The sequence below is a fragment of the Ciconia boyciana genome, chromosome 36 (genome assembly GCF_034638445.1).
Source record: "Ciconia boyciana chromosome 36, ASM3463844v1, whole genome shotgun sequence".
In the NCBI taxonomy this organism is placed as follows: domain Eukaryota; kingdom Metazoa; phylum Chordata; class Aves; order Ciconiiformes; family Ciconiidae; genus Ciconia; species Ciconia boyciana.
In genome coordinates, this window is record NC_132969.1 from 160,156 (window position 1) to 176,181 (window position 16,026).

Here is a 16,026-nt window from a genome sequence, read left to right on the forward strand (position 1 = left end):
GGGGTTGGGGAGGGAAATTTGGGGCATTTTGGGCCTTTTCCCAGAATTTTGGAGTCTTTCGCCGCCTTGGGGGCGTTTTGGGTTGATTTGGGGCTATTTGGGGCTCGTTTCGGGGTATTTTGGGCTCATTTCAGGGTATTTTGGGCTCGTTTCGGGTATTTGGCGCTCGGGGGGGCATTTCAGGCTCATTTCGGGGGGTTTCTCTCCCATTTTGGGGCGTTTTGGGCTGATTTTGGGGCGTTTCGGGCTGATTTGGGGCTCGTTTGGGGCCATTTTGGGGTTATTTTAGGGGGTTGGGGTTCAGGCCTCATTTTTTGGTTGTTTTGGGCCCGTTTGGGGGTATTTTAGGCTCATTTGGGGAATGTTTAGAGATTCTGAGGTTTTTAGAGATTTGGGTGGGTTTGGGGCACATTTTGGGGTGTTTCAGGGCGTTTTGGAGTCAATTTGGGGGCATTTCAGGCTCATGTTCTGTTTTAGGCTCATTTTGAGGCATTTTAGTCTCGGTTTGGGCTTGTTCGGGGGCATTTGGGGCTTTTAGGGGGTATTTGAGGGCGTTTTGTATGATTTTGAGGTAATTTGGGGGCATTTCAGGCTCGTTAGCTTCATTTTGACGAGTTTTGGGTTTATTTGGGGATGTTTTAGTCTTATTTTGGGCTTATTTGGGGCTCATTTGGGGTTTTCAGGATCATTTTGGGATCATTTTGGTGCCTTTGGGGGCATTTTGGGTTCATTTGGGCGAGTTTGGAGGCATTGGGGGCTCATTTTTAGGCTCATTTTGGGGAGGTTTGAGGCGTTTGGGGTTCGTTTTGGGGCATTTTAGTCTTGTTTGGGGGAGTTTTGAGGCGTTTGGGGCTCATTTGGGGCGTTTGGGGCTCATTTGGGGGCATTTTAGTCTCGTTTTGGGCCAGTTTTGGCTTATTTGGGGGCATTTTGTCATTTGGGGGGTTTCAGGATCATTTTGGGACATTTTGGGGCCTTTTGGGGAGTTTTGAGGCATTTGGGGCCCCTTTTGGGGGCATTTCAGGCTCATTTTGCAGAGTTTTGAGGCTTTGGGGCTCATTTTAGTCTCGTTTTGGGGAGTTTTGAGGCGTTTTGGGCTCATTTGGGGGCATTTCAGACTCATTTTGGGCCGGGTTTGGCATGTTTGGGGGCACTTTGATGTCATTTGGGGGGTTCAGGATAATTTTGGGACATTTGGGGCTCATTTTGGGGCGTTTTAGTCTCGTTTGGGGAGTTTTGGCTTACTTTGGGGCATTTAAATGTCATTTGGGGAGGTTCAGGCTCATTTGGGGTCTTTTCAGGCTCATTTGGGGGCATTTGGGGCTCCTTTGGGGGCGGGTTAGTGTCGTTTGGGGGCGTCTTGAGGCGTTTGGGGCTGATTTGGGGGCATTTCAGGGTGGTTTGGGGCCATTTGGGGGTGATTTGGGTGTTTGGGGGCTCCTTTGGGGGCATTTCAGGCTCATTTGGGGGAGTTTTGAGGCAGTTTGGGCTCATTTTGAGCCATTTTAGTCTTGTTCCAGGCCGGGTTTAACTTAGTTTGGGGCAGTTTGGGCTCATTTTGGGGGCACTTTCAGTGTATTTGGGGGGGTCTCAGGCAAAGTACCCCCAGAGGAAGACGGCGACGGCCATCAGGATCAAGGCGTTGACGTCCACCACGCGGCTCCACACCGCGTCTTCGAGGGGAGGGGTCGGGGGCTCAGCCCCGCCCCCTGTCCCCGGTGGCCCCGCCCCTTGGCCAACAGGCTCCACCCCCTGGCCAGCTGGCTCCGCCTCCACATCTGGAGAAGCGGGGATGGGAGGGGGTGAGTTCCAGAGCCTCCCCGCACCCCTGGGTCCCCTCCCCGCACCCATGGGTCCCCTCCCCGCACCCATGGGTCCCCTCCCCGGACACCCAGGTCCCTTACGCTGGAGCTGGACGCCGCCGGCCCCGTCTTTGGGCGGTTGTTGGTCAAGGTCAATCCGCGGTTCCCGGCTGTGTCGGAGGCTGAACACCAACCGGTGGAGCTGCGGACAACCGGACGTCTGGGTGTCCCCCCTCCAACATCTGGGTGTCCCCCCTCCAACATCTGGGTGTCGTCGTCCCCCCCCCCAACTTACGTGTTGGCGAGGGATGGGAGGGTAGCAGAGGGAGACGACGATGACGATGAGGCCGGTGGCGAGGAAGAGGAGGGCGGCGAAGTGGAGGTAATGGAGGCCGCAGACGAAGGAGGGACAACGGCCGGGGGAGCCGCACGTCCCCGTCCCCAGGGCGAATTCGGGCACCAGCCGGGCCAGCCCCAGCCCCAGCCCCCCAGGAGCCCCCAAAAAGCACCCTGGGGTGGTGGTGGGGGGGGACGCGTCAGCCACCCAGACCCCTGGGTGTCCGTCCCGTCGTCCCCCCCCCGCCCCATATCGCCGCCACCTCGAGTCACTCACGGGTTCGTTGACGCGGGGGACGAAGATGGCGAGGAAGAAGACGGCGGCGACGGGGGGGGCCAGGTAACTGGCGATGGCCTGGATGTAGTCGAAGAGTTGTCCCCCTCGCGCCGCCTCCACCACCGGCAGCCAGGCCAGGCTCAGCCCCACCATCGCCACGATCCACAGCCTGCGCAGGACACCCGCGCTCCCCCCGCTGTCCGGGGGGGGTCCCCCAGATTCCTGGGGGTGTGTGTGTCCCCCCCATCCCCGGACACCTTGGTCCCCCCACCTTCCAGCCATCAAGAGATGTCGGGGTCCGGCACGAGGCCGCAGGCGTTGGTAGACGTCGAGGGTGAAGAGGGCTCCGGAACTGGCGAAGATGGAGGCCAAGGAGGACATGAGGGCGGCCAGGACCACCGCCAGCATCAGCCCGCGCAGGCCTGGGGGGGGGGCATGGGGGTGAGGTTGGAATGAGGACCCCCCCAATAGCCCCCTAATAGCTTCTAATAACCTTTAAGAATGCCCTAGTAGCCATCTAATAGCCCTAATAGCCGCTAATAACCTCTAAGAATGCCCTAATAGTCCCCTAATAGCCCTAATAGCTGCTAATAGCCCCCAATAGCCCTCTAATAGCCGCTAATAACCCCCTAATAACCTCTAAGAATGCCCTAATAGTCCCCTAATAGCCCTAATAGCTGCTAATAGCCCCCTAATAACTTCTAAGAATGCCCTAATAGCCCCCAATAGCCCTCTAATAGCCCTATCAGCCGCTAATAACCCCATAATAGCCTCTAAGAATGCCCTAATAGCTCTCTAATAGCCGCTAATAACCTCTAAGAATGCCCTAATAGCCCTCTAATAGCCGTAAGAGCCTCTAATAGCCTCTAAGAATGCCTTAATAGCCCACTAATGGTCTTCTAAGAGCCCTAATAACCGCTAATAACCCCCTAATAACCTCTAAGAATGCCCTAATAGCCCCCTAATAGCCGCTAATAACGCCCTAATAACTTCTAAGAATCCCTAATAGCCCCCAATAGCCCTCTAATAGCCCTAATAGCCGCTAATAACTCCCTAATAACCTCTAAGAGTGCCCTAATAGTCGCCTAATAGCCCTAATAGCTGCTAATAGCCCCCTAATAACTTCTAAGAATGCCCTAATAGCCCCCAATAGCCCTAATAGCTGCTAATAGCCCCCTAATAACTTCTAAGAATGCCCTAATAGCCCCCAATAGCCTTCTAATAGCCCTAACAGCCGCTAATAACCCCCTAATAGCTTCTAAGAATGCCCTAATAGCCCTAATAGCTGCTAATAGCCCCCTAATAACCTCTAACAATGCCCTAATACCCGCTAATAACCCCTTAATAGCTTCTAAGAATGCCCTAATAGCCCCCAATAGCCCTCTAATAGCCCTAGTAGCCGCTAATAACCCCCTAATAGCCGCTAATAACCCCTAATAATCTCTAACAATGCCCTAATAGCCACTAATAACCCCCTAATAACCTCTAAGAGTGCCCTAATAGCCCTCTAGCACTGCTAATAGCCTTCTAATAGCAGCTAATAACCCCCAATAGCCTTCCAATAGACCCTAATAACCTCCTAATAGCCCTACTAGTCCCCTAATCGCCCTAATAGCTCCCAATAACGCACTAATAGCTCCTAGTAACACCCTAATAGCCCTAATAACACCCTAATAGCCCCTAATAACACCCTAATGGCCCTAATAACGCCCTAATAACGCCCTAGTAGCCCTAATAATGCCTTAATAACGCCCTAATACCCCTAATAACACCCTAATAGCCCTAATAATGCCTTAATAACGCCCTAATAGTCCCTAATGACTCCCTAATAGCCCCTAATAACACCGTAATGGCCCTAATAACGCCCTAATATCCCCTAAGAACGCCCTAGTAGCCCTAATAATGCCTTAATAACGCCCTAATACCCCTAATAACGCCCTAATAAGGCCCTAATAGCCCCTAATAACACTCTAATACCCCTAATAACGACCTGATAGCCCCTAATAAGGCCCTAATAGCCCCTAATAACACTCTAATACCCCTAATAACGCCCTAATAGTCCCTGATAACACCTTAAAAGCCTTAATAACGCCCTAATAACACCCTGATATCCCTAATAATGCCTTAATAACGCCCTAATAACACCCTGATATCCCTAATAATGCCTTAATAACGACCTAATACCCCTAATAACGCCCTAATGAGGCCCTAGTAGCCCCTACTAACGCCCTAATACCCCTAATAACACCCTAATAGCCCTAATAATGCCTTAATAACGCCCTAATACCCCTAATAACACCCTAATAGCCCTAATAAAGCCTTAATAACGCCCTAATAGCCCCTAATAACACCCTAATAGCCCTAATAATGCCTTAATAACGCCCTAATGGTCCCTAATAACGCCCTAATAGCCCCTAATAGTGCCCTAATAGCCCTAATAATGCCTTAATAACGCCCTAATAGCCCCTAATAACGCCCTAATAGCCCCTAATAATGCCCTAATAGCCCTAATAATGCCTTAATAACGCCCTAATATTCCCTAATAACGCCCTAATAGCCCCTAATAACACCCTACTAGCCCTAATAATGCTTAATAACGCACTTATAGTCCCTAATAACGCCCTAATAGCCCCTAATAACACCCTACTAGCCCTAATAATGCCTTAGTAACGCCCTAATACTCCCTAATAACGCCCTAATAGCCCCTAATACTGCCCTAATAGCCCTAATGAGGCGCTAATAGCCCCAATCGCGCGGCGGAGCGTACCGGGGGGCAGGAGGGTGAGGACCAGGCGGGGTAGGCGACGTTGGAGCAGCCCACGGGGGAGCCGCAGGCCCGCCGGCAGCCCTGCGGGTCCGCGCAGCCCACCACCTCTAGGGGGCAGCAGAGCGTCAGCGGGGAGCCCCCTGCTGGCCGCCGGGGGCACCGCGGGGGGGATTGTGGGGATGAGGGCGGGATTAGGGGAGATTAGGGGAGATTAACGGGGGGTTGAGGCGGGATTATGAGGGATTATGGGAAAGTAAGGCGGGATTATGGGGGATTCTAGCGGGATTATGGGACATTAGGGCGGGATTACGGGAGATTAAGGCGGGATTATGTGATATGGGAGATTAAGGAGGGATTACGGGGAATTAAGGCGGGATTATGAGGGATTATGGGAAAGTAAGGCGGGATTATGGGGGATTCTAGCTGGATTATGTGATACTAAGGCGGGATTACGGGAGATTAAGGCGGGATTATGTGATATGGGAGATTAAGGAGGGATTACGGGGGATTAAGGCGGGATTATGAGGGATTATGGGAGAGTAAGGCGGGATTATGGGGATTCTAGCGGGATTATGGGAGATTAAGACGGGATTACTGGGGATTAAGGCGGGATTATGTGATATGGGAGATTAAAGTGGGATTACGGGGAATTAAGGCGGGATTATGAGGTATTATGGGAGAGTAAGGCGGGATTATGGGGGATTCTAGCGGGATTATGTGAGATTAAGGCGGGATTATGTGATATGGGAGATTAAGGAGGAATTACGGGGGATTAAGGCAGGATTATGAGGTATTATGGGAGAGTAAGGCAGGATTATGGGGGATTCTAGCGGGATTATGGGAGATTAAGGCGGGATTACGGGGGATTAAGGCGGTATTATGTGATATGGGAGATTAAGGAGGGATTACGGGGAATTAAGGCAGGATTATGAGGGATTATGGGAGAGTAAGGCGGGATTATGGGGGATTCCAGCGGGATTATGTGAGATTAAGGCGGGATTACAGGAGATTAAGGCGGGTTTATGTGATATGGGAGATTAAGGAGGGATTACGGGGAATTAAGGCGGGATTAACGGGGGATTAAGTCTTGATTATGAGGGATTATGGGAGATTAAGGTGGGATTACGGGGAATTATAGGAGATTAAGGCGGTATTACGGAGTATTAAGGCAGGATTATGAGGTATTATGGGAGATTAAACGGATTACGGCAGGATTAGGAGGGATTATGGGTAGATTAAGGGGTATATCGGCATTAAGGCAGGATTAGGAGGGTTTATGGGTAGATTAAGGGGTATGTCGGAATTAAGGCAGGATTAGGAGGGTTTATGGGTAGATTAAGACGAGATTATGAGGGATTATGGGAGATAAAGGCGGGATTAGGGGGTTATGAGGGATTATGAGGATTAAAGTGGGATTATGTGGATTAGGACGGAATTATGAATTGTGGGACATCGATGCGGAATTATGGGGATTAGGATGGGATGATGGGAGATTAAGGCGGTATTATGGGGATTAAGGCAGGATTAAGACGGGATTATGGGGATTATGGGCAAATACGATGGGATTATGGGGGATTAAGGTGGGATTATGGTGATTACGGTGGGATGAGGGATTACGGGAGATTAAGACGGGATTACGGGGGATTAGGACGGGATTATGGGAGATTAGGGCGGTATTATGGGTATTAAAGCAGGATTAAGACAGGATTATGGGATTGGGAAAATTAGGGTGGGATTGTGGGGGATTATTGGAGATTAAGGGGGATTATGGCGGTATTATGAGGAATTATGGGGCATTAAGGTGAGATTGTGGGAGTATGGGGATTACGAGGGATTATGGGAGATTAAATCGCAATTATGGGGAATTAGGGCGGGATTATGGAAATTAAGGCGGGATTAGGGGGATTATGGGGATTAAGGTGGTATTATGGGGATTACGATGGATTATGGGAGATTAAGGCGGGATTATGGGGAATTAGGGCCGGATTATGGGGGATCATGGGGGATTAAGGCAGGATTACGAGGGATTATGGGGGATTAAAGCGGGATTATGGGGGATTAGGGTGGGATTATGGGGATCATGGGGGATTAAGGCGGGATTACTAGGGATTATGGGGGATTAAGGCGGGATTATGAGGGCTCATGGGGATTAAGGCGGGATTATGGGGATTATGGGATATAGGGGTGTTATGGGGGCCTATAGGGTGTCTGGGGAGCAACAGGGCTGGATTGGGGGGCGGGGGTGCTGGGGTTGGGGGTGTGGGGTGTGGGGAGTATGGGGGCTATAGGGGGCTATGGGGGTCTATAGGCAGCTATGGGGTGTTATGGGGGTCTATAGGGGCCTATGGGGGGCTATAGGGTCTATGGGGGCTATGGAGTCTATAGGGGGCTATGGGGGCTATAGGGCCCTATAGGGAGCTGGGGGCTATAGGGGGCTATGGGGTCTATAGGGGGCTATAGGGCCCTATAGGGGGCTATGGGGGGGGGCTATGGGGGCTATAGGGCCCTATAGGGGGCGTTGGGGGGGTCACAGTGGGGCTCGCTGGGGAAGAGGACCCAGCGGCCATCTTGGGCGGCCATCTTGAGTGGCCATGTTGGGTAGCCTCCTTGGGTAGCCATGTTGGGTGGCCATGTTGGGTAGCCATGTTGGGTGGCCATGTTGGGTGGCCATGTTGGGTAGCCTCTTTGGGTAGCCATGTTGGGTGGCCACATTGGGTAGCCTCTTTGGGTAGCCATGTTGGGTAGCCATGTTGGGTAGCCATGTTGGGCAGCCATGTTGGGTAGCCATGTTGGGCGGCCATGTTGGGCAGCCATGTTGGGTGGCCACGTTGGGTAGCCTCTTTGGGTAGCCATGTTGGACCGCCACATTGGACTGCCATGTCGGGTGGCTGTGTTGGGCAGCCATCTTGGGCAACCAAGTTGGGCGGCCATGTTTGGTTGGCCAAAGAGAGCCAGGGCAGAGCAGGGTGGCCGTGGGGTGGCCATGGGGGCAATTATGGGTCAAGATGGGTCTCCCCGGGGAAGAAGACATAGCGGCCATGTTGGGCGGCCATCTTGGGTCAACCAAGAATGGTCAGGGGACACCAAGGTGCTTGTGGGGTGGCCATGGGGGCAATTATGGGTCAAGATGGGTCTCCCCGGGGAAGAAGACATGGCGGCCATGTTGGGCGGCCATCTTGGGTCAACCAAGGATGGTCAGGGGACACCAAGGTGCTTGTGGGGTGGCCATGGGGGCAATTATGGGTCAAGATGGGTCTCCCCGGGGAAGAAGACATGGCGGCCATGTTGGGCAGCCATCTTGGGTCAACCAAGGATGGTCAGGGGACACCAAGGTGCCCGTGGGGTGGCCATGGGGGCAATTATGGGTCAAGATGGGTCTCCCCGGGGAAGAAGACATAGCGGCCATGTTGGGCGGCCATCTTGGGTCAACCAAGGATGGTCAGGGGACACCAAGGTGCCCATGGGGTGGCCATGGGGGCAATTATGGGTCAAGATGGGTCTCCCCGGGGAAGAAGACATGGCGGCCATGTTGGGCGGCCATCTTGGGTCAACCAAGGATGGTCAGGGGACACCAAGGTGCCCGTGGGGTGGCCAAGGGGGCAATTATGGGTCAAGATGGGTCTCCCTGGGGAAGAAGACATGGCGGCCATGTTGGGCGGCCATCTTGGGTCAACCAAGGATGGTCAGGGGACACCAAGGTGCTTGTGGGGTGGCCATGGGGGCAATTATGGGTCAAGATGGGTCTCCCTGGGGAAGAAGACATGGCGGCCATCTTGGACGGCCATCTTGGGCAGGTCAGAGTGGTGAGCGAGGGGTGGCTGACCAGGGAAGAGGACGCGGGCGGCCATGCCGGGCAGCACCATGAGGAACATGGGCAGCACTTTGAGGTAACCGCAGACGACGCAGCCGGCGCGGACGTGGGTCAGCGAGCGGCCAGCCAAGCACCGCTGCACGATCACCTGGGGGGGGGGCGGATTTGGGGATTGCCATGGCAACCGGGGGGCACAGCCCCCCTCCCCCTTCACTCCCCAGTGCTCCCAGTGCCTCCCAGTTACACCCCAGTGCCTCCAAGCGGCCTCCCAGTCCTCTCCCAGTGCCCTCCCAGCGTCTCCCAGTGCCCCTCAATCGCCTCCCAGTGCCTCCCAATCCCCTCCCAGTTCCTCCTAGCACCCCTCAAGCCTCTCCCAGTGCCCCCCAGTCCCCTCCCAGTGCCTCCCAGTCCCTGCCACCATCTTCCAATCCCCTCCCAGTGCCTCCCAGTCCCCTCCCAGTCTCCTCCCAGTGCCCCCAATCCCCTCCCAGTGCCTCCCAGTCCCCTCCCAGTGCCTCCCAGTGCCCCTAATCCCCTCCCAGAGCCTCCCAGCACCTTCCAATCCCTTCCCAGTCCTTCCCAGTGCCCCCTAATCCCTTCCCAGTGCCTCCCAGTGCCCCTCAATCCCCTCCCAGCACCTCCCAGTCCCCTCCCATTGCCTCCCAGTCCTCTCCCAGTGTCCCTCGATCCCCTCCCAGCGCATCCCAGTCCTCTCCCAGTGCCTCCCAATCCCCTGCCAGTGCCCCTCAATCCCTTTTCATGCCTCCCAGTGCCCTACCAGTGTCTCCCAGCACCTCCCAGTCCCCTCTCAGTCCCTTCCCAGTGCCTCCCAGTGTCCTTCAATCTCCTCCCAGCACCTTCCAGTCTACTTCCAGTGCCTCCCAGTGGCCCCCAATTCCCTCCCAGTGCCTCCCAGTCCCCTCCCAGTGCCCCCCAGTCCCCTCCCAGTGCCTCCCACTGTCCCTCAATCCCCTCCCAGCACCTTTCAGTGCCCTCCCAGTGCCCCCCAGTGGCCCCCAATTCCCTCCCAGTGCCTCCCAGTCCCCTCCCAGTGCCTCCCACTGTCCCTCAATCCCCTCCCAGCACCTTTCAGTGCCCCCCAGTGCCCCCCAATTCCCTCTCAGTGCCTCCCAATCCCTTCCCAGTGCCTCCCAGCACCCCTCAATCCCTTCTCAATGCCTCCCAGTGCCCTCCCAGTGCCCTCCCAGTCCCACCTGGTCGGTACACCAGTACCAGGCGGAGATGACGCCCAGTCCCAGGAGGAGGCCGGGCCAGGGCAGGTCCCCGGTACTGGGATGCCGCAGGAGGTGGAAGGCGTCGGGGCGGGGGCGACCGCAGGGACCCGTCACGTTGGGGGGCAGCGCCAGGGGGTAACGCTCCACCAGCCCCTCGTAGCCCCCCACGGCGCCCAGCGCTGCGGGTTTCCCAGTATGGACCAGTAAGGACCTGTATGGGGTGGGGGAAGGCACAGCGTGCCTTCCCAGGGCTCCTGCTGCCTCCTCCCAGTGCTCCCAGTACATCCCAGTGCCTCCCCCAGAGCTCCCCCACAAGGCCCAGCACCAGTAAGGATCAGTGTGGAACAGTAAGAACCAGTATGGACCAGTATGGACCAGTATGGGGTGGGGGAAGGCACAGCGTGCCTTCCCAGGACTCCAGCTGCCTCCTCCCAGTGCTCCCAGTACGGCCCAGTGCCCCTCCCCCCCCGAGCTCCCCCACAAGGCCCAGCACCAGTGTGGACCAGTAAGGACCAGTATGGACCAGTAAGAACCAGCATGGACCAGTATGAGATGGGGGGAGGCACAGCGTGCCTTCCCAGGGCTCCTGCTGCCTCCTCCCAGTGCTCCCAGTACATCCCAGTGCCTCCCCCAGAGCTCCCCCACAAGGCCCAGCACCAGTAAGGATCAGTGTGGAACAGTATGGACCAGTAAGAACCAGTATGGACCAGTATGGGGTGGGGGAAGGCACAGCGTGCCTTCCCAGGACTCCAGCTGCCTCCTCCCAGTGCTCCCAGTACGGCCCAGTGCGCCTCCCCCCCCGAGCTCCCCCACAAGGCCCCGCACCAGTGTGGACCAGTAAGGACCAGAATGGACCGGTATGGACCAGTAAGAACCAGCATGGACCAGTATGGGATGGGGGGAGGCACAGCGTGCCTTCCCAGGGCTCCTGCTGCCTCCTCCCAGTGCTCCCAGTACGGTCCACTGCCTCCCCCAGAGCTCCCCCACAATGCCCAGCACCAGTGTAGACCAATAAGGACCAGTATGGACCAGTACAGACCAGTATGACACTACAGTGCTGCCTTCCACTGCCTCCCAGTGCCTCCCAGTCCCTCCCAGTCCCCCTCAATCCTTTCCCAGTGCCTCCCAGTGCTTTCCGGTGCCCCAATGCCCTTCCAGCACCTCCCCAGTACCCCCCAGTCCTCTCCCAGTGCTCCCAGTGTCTCCCAGCACCTCTCCATTCCCCTCCCAGTATCCCCCAGTCCCCTCCTAGCATCTTCCAGTGCTCCCCAGTCCCCTCCCAGTGCTCCCAGTCCCCTCCCAGTATCCACCAGTGCCTCCCAGTCCCCTCCCAGTATCCACCAGTCCCCTCCCAGTGCCTCCCAGTCCCCTCCCCGTGTTCCCAGTCCCCTCCCAGTACCCACCAGTCCCCTCCCAGTGCTCCCAGTCCCCTCCCAGTACCCACCAGTCCCCTCCCAGTGCCTCCCAGTCCCCTCCCAGTGCTCCCAGTCCCCTCCCAGTATCCACCAGTGCCTCCCAGTCCCCTCCCAGTATCCACCAGTCCCCTCCCCGTCCCTCCCCGTCCCCCCCCCGCGTTCCCAGTCCCCTCCCAGTACCCACCAGTCCCCTCCCAGTGCTCCCAGTCCCCTCCCAGTACCCACCAGTCCCCTCCCAGTGCCTCCCAGTCCCCTCCCAGTGCTCCCAGTCCCCTCCCAGTATCCACCAGTGCCTCCCAGTCCCCTCCCAGTATCCACCAGTCCCCTCCCAGTGCCTCCCAGTCCCCTCCCCGTGTTCCCAGTCCCCTCCCAGTACCCACCAGTCCCCTCCCAGTGCTCCCAGTCCCCTCCCAGTACCCACCAGTCCCCTCCCAGTGCCTCCCAGTCCCCTCCCAGTGCTCCCAGTCCCACCGTAGCCGGCCAGGACGGAGGCCCCCACGACGATGATGAGGGTCTGCACCAGGTCCGCGTACATCAGCGCTGCCAGCCCCCTGCAGGCCACGCCCCCATTAGGCCACGCCCCCACCAGGCCACGCCCCCACAGCCCCTCCCACCACCAGACCACGCCCTCCCCTCTCAGGCCCCGCCCACGGGCCTTAAACCCGCCCCCATGCCACCAGCACACCTAAGCCCCCTTTAGCCACGCCCCTCAGAACACGCCCCGCCCTCTCGACTTAGCCCTGCCCTTGGCACCACTGGGTCCCACCCCATGGTCAACCGTTGGCCCTGCCTCCGTTGGCCACGCCCCTTACCAGGCCCCACCCCTCGCCTTTAGCCCCACCCCCAAACAGCATGTGAACCACCCTCGGCCCCGCCCCTCTCAGGCCCTGCCCCTTTGACCCCTGGCCACTTAGCCCCGCCCCTTTTGGGTCACACCCCCATCTGACCACGCCCATCTCGACCCTGCCCCTTCCCCGAACCCCACCAGCTCCCGCCCTCTTGGGCCCCACCCCTCTGTCTCCGCCCACACAAGCCACGCCCCTCCTTTGTGGCCACGCCCTGCCCTGGGCACCACCAACTCCCACCCGCATGCCAGCCCCCTTGGGCCCCGCCCCCTTTGACTCCGCCCCATGTAGACCCGCCCCTTCGCTGCGGCCCCGCCCATGCAAACCACGCCCTTCCTCTATGGCCACGCCCCTTCCCCGGACACCACCGACTCCCACCAGCACATGCACCCCAGGTCCCCGCCCCCTGTGGCCCCGCCCCACATGGCCCCGCCCCTTCGCTGCGGCCCCGCCCACGCAAGCCACTCCCCTCCTCTATGGCCACGCCCCCCGCCCCGGGCACCACCGACTCCCACCAGCACACGCACCCCTTGGGCCCCACCCCAGGTCCCCGCCCCCTTTTGGCCCCGCCCCCTTTGGCCCCGCCCCTTCCGGCCCCGCCCCCCTCCGGCCCTGCCCCCACCGGTGACGGTGTAGAGGGCGGTGACGGCCAGCAGGGCCCCCACGGCGGCGTAGAGGTCCCAGCCCAGCGCCTCCCGGATGAAGATGGCCCCCGAGTACATGGCCCCCTGCGGGGCGGCCCCTATAGCGACCCCATCGGGACCCCAGGGGCCTCCGGGGCCCCCGGCCCCACAGGGGCCCCCTGAGCCCCATAGGGACCCCTCCATCCCTATAGAGACCCCCCAACACCATAGAGATCCCTCCATCCCTATAGGGACCCCCCGACCCCACAGGGATCCGTCGGGCCCTATAGGGACCCCCCGACCCTATAGGGACCCTCCAAACCCCATAGGGACCCACAGACCCCACAGGGACCCCTCCACCCCTATAGGGACCCGTCAGTACCTATAGGGACTCCCAGACCCCACAGGGACCCTCGAAGCCCCATAGGGACCCACAGACCCCACAGGGACCCCTCCACCCCTATAGGGACCCGTCAGTACCTATAGGGACTCCCAGACCCCACAGGGACCCTCGAAGCCCCATAGGGACCCACAGACCCCACAGGGACCCGTCAGTACCTATAGGGACCCCCAGACCCCATAGGGACCCTCCAAACCCCATAGGGGCCCCTAGACCCCATAGGGACCCTTCCATCCATATATGGACCCCCAGACCCCATAGGGACCCTCCAAACCCCATGAGAATCCCTCAGTCCCTATAATGACCCCCAGACCCTATAGAGACCCCCCCAGGCCCTATAGGGAACCCTTCAGATCCCATAGAGACCCCAGATCCCATACCCCCCCCAAACCCCATAGAAGACCCTCCCAAGGACCCCTAGCCCCTATAGGTCCCATCCAGCTCCTATAGATCCCCCTAGCCCCTATAGGACCCCCTCATCCCCTACAGATCCCCCCAGCCCCCATAGGGTCCCCCAAAACCCAATAGAGGAACCCCCAAGGACCCCCAGCCCCTATAGGGTGCCCCCAGCCCCGTAGAAGCCCCCCCAGGACCCCCGGCTCCTATAGACCCCCCATCCCCTAAAGGTTCCCTATAGATCGCCTCCCAGCCCCTATAGATCCCCTATAGGTCCCCTAGGATCCCCCCAGCCCCTATAGGTCCCTCTTAACCCTCAGAGGGGCCCCCTCATCCCCCATAGAACCCCCCAGGATCCTCGGCCCCTATAGACCCCCGCAGCCCCTATAGGTCTTCTCCCACTCCTTATAGGTCCCCTTTAGCCCCCCAGGGTCACCCCCAGCCCCTATAGGTCTCCTATAGATCCTCCCCCAGCCCCTCTAGATCTCCTATAGGTCCCCTAGGGTCCCCCAGCCCCTATAGGTCCCCCCAACCCTCAGACGGGCCCCTCAGCCCCCTAGAAGCCCCTCCCTCTCCCCCCGGCCCCTATAGCCCCCCAGAGCCCCCTATAGGTCCCCTATAGGTCCCTAGGGTCCCCCAGCCCCTATAGGTCCCGTAAGGTCCCCCGCAGTCCCTATAGATCCCCTATAGGTCCCCTAGGGTCCCCCCAGTCCCTATAGATCCCCTACAGGTCCCCTAGGGTCCCCCAGCCCTTATAGGTCCCGTAAGGTCCCCCGCAGTCCCTATAGATCCCCTATAGGTCCCCCAGGGTCCCCCCAGCCCCCATAGGTCCCCTAGGGTCCCCTGCAGTCCCTATAGGTCCCTATAGGTCCCCTAGGGTCCCCCAGCCCCTATAGATCCCCTATAGTTCCCCTAGGGTCCCCGCAGTCCCTATAGATCCCCCCAACCCTCAGACGGGCCCCCTCAGCCCCCTAGAAGCCCCCCCGGCCCCTATAGATCCCCTATAGGTCCCCTAGCCCCTATAGATCCCCTATAGTTCCCTAGGGTCCCCCAGCCCCTCTAGGTCCCCCAACCCTCAGACGGGCCCCCTCAGCCCCCTAGAAGCCCCCCCGGCCCCTATAGCCCCCCCCCCCATAGGTGCCCTATAGGTGCCCCATAGGTCCCCGCGGACGTACCGCGATCTTGGTGGACACGTAGAGCCCCAGGGAGAGCAGCGCCAGGTACAGCCGGATCCGCGCCCCCCCGAAGCGCTTCCCCAGGTAGGCGGGCATCGTCGGCACCTGGGGGGCCGGGGGACCCCGGGTTTGGGGGGCTCGGGGGGCGGGGGGACCCCGGCTTTGGGGGGGCGGGGGACCCCGGCTTGGGGGGAAGGAGTTTGGGGGGCGGGGGGACCCCGGGTTTGGGGGGCGGGGACCCCGGGTTGGGGGGAAGGAGGGAGGGGAGGAGGGGGGAGGGTTTGGGGGCGGGGACCCCGGGTTTGGGGGGGAAGGAGTTTGGGGGGCGGGGGGAGGGGGGAGGGTTTGGGGGCGGGGGGGACCCCAGCTTTGGGGGGGGCGGGGACCCCGGCTTGGGGGGGAAGGAGTTTGGGGGGGACACGGGACCCCGGGTTTGGGGGGCCCGGGGGCGGGGGACCCCGGCTTGGGGGGGAAGGAGTTTGGGGGGGACACGGGACCCCGGGTTTGGGGGGCCCGGGGGCGGGGGACCCCGGCTTGGGGGAAGGAGTTTGGGGGCGGGGGACCCCAGCTTTGGGGGGGCGGGGGACCCCGGCTTGGAGGGGAAGGAGTTTGGGGGGGACACGGGACCCCGGGTTTGGGGGGCCTGGGGCGGGGGACCCCGGCTTGGGGGGAAGGAGTTTGGGGGGCGGGGGACCCCGGGTTTGGGGGGCGGGGACCCCGGCTTGGGGGGAGAAGGAGTTTGGGGGGCGGGGAGGAGGGGGGAGGGTTTGGAGGACCCGGGTTTGGGGAAGACGGGGGTCAGGGGTGGGGAGGGAAGAGGGGGCAGGAGTTTGGGGGCCCGGGGGGTCGGGGGGCAGGGTTTGGGGGACCCAGGTTTGGGGGCCTGGGGGGCAAGGGTGGGGGGACCCTGGTTTGGGGGCCCCAGGGGTGGGGGGACCTCGGAA

The 16,026-nt window shown here is 59.5% G+C and overlaps 1 protein-coding gene across 1 annotated transcript in view; it reads right to left on the reverse strand.

Annotated features, from left to right (window-relative positions):
• Positions 1 to 1,590: 1,590 nt before the first annotated feature.
• LOC140645630 (sodium/glucose cotransporter 2-like) overlaps positions 1,591 to 16,026 on the reverse strand; it is a 28,437-nt gene continuing 14,001 nt past the window's right edge. The window contains 13 exon segments of the mRNA XM_072849078.1: positions 1,591 to 1,778; positions 1,905 to 2,004; positions 2,098 to 2,294; positions 2,297 to 2,312; positions 2,416 to 2,584; positions 2,687 to 2,837; positions 5,183 to 5,209; positions 5,212 to 5,289; positions 9,006 to 9,141; positions 10,208 to 10,407; positions 12,115 to 12,195; positions 13,111 to 13,216; positions 15,083 to 15,187. Of these exon segments, the coding sequence (XP_072705179.1) occupies positions 1,591 to 1,778; positions 1,905 to 2,004; positions 2,098 to 2,294; positions 2,297 to 2,312; positions 2,416 to 2,584; positions 2,687 to 2,837; positions 5,183 to 5,209; positions 5,212 to 5,289; positions 9,006 to 9,141; positions 10,208 to 10,407; positions 12,115 to 12,195; positions 13,111 to 13,216; positions 15,083 to 15,187 (1,554 nt within the window).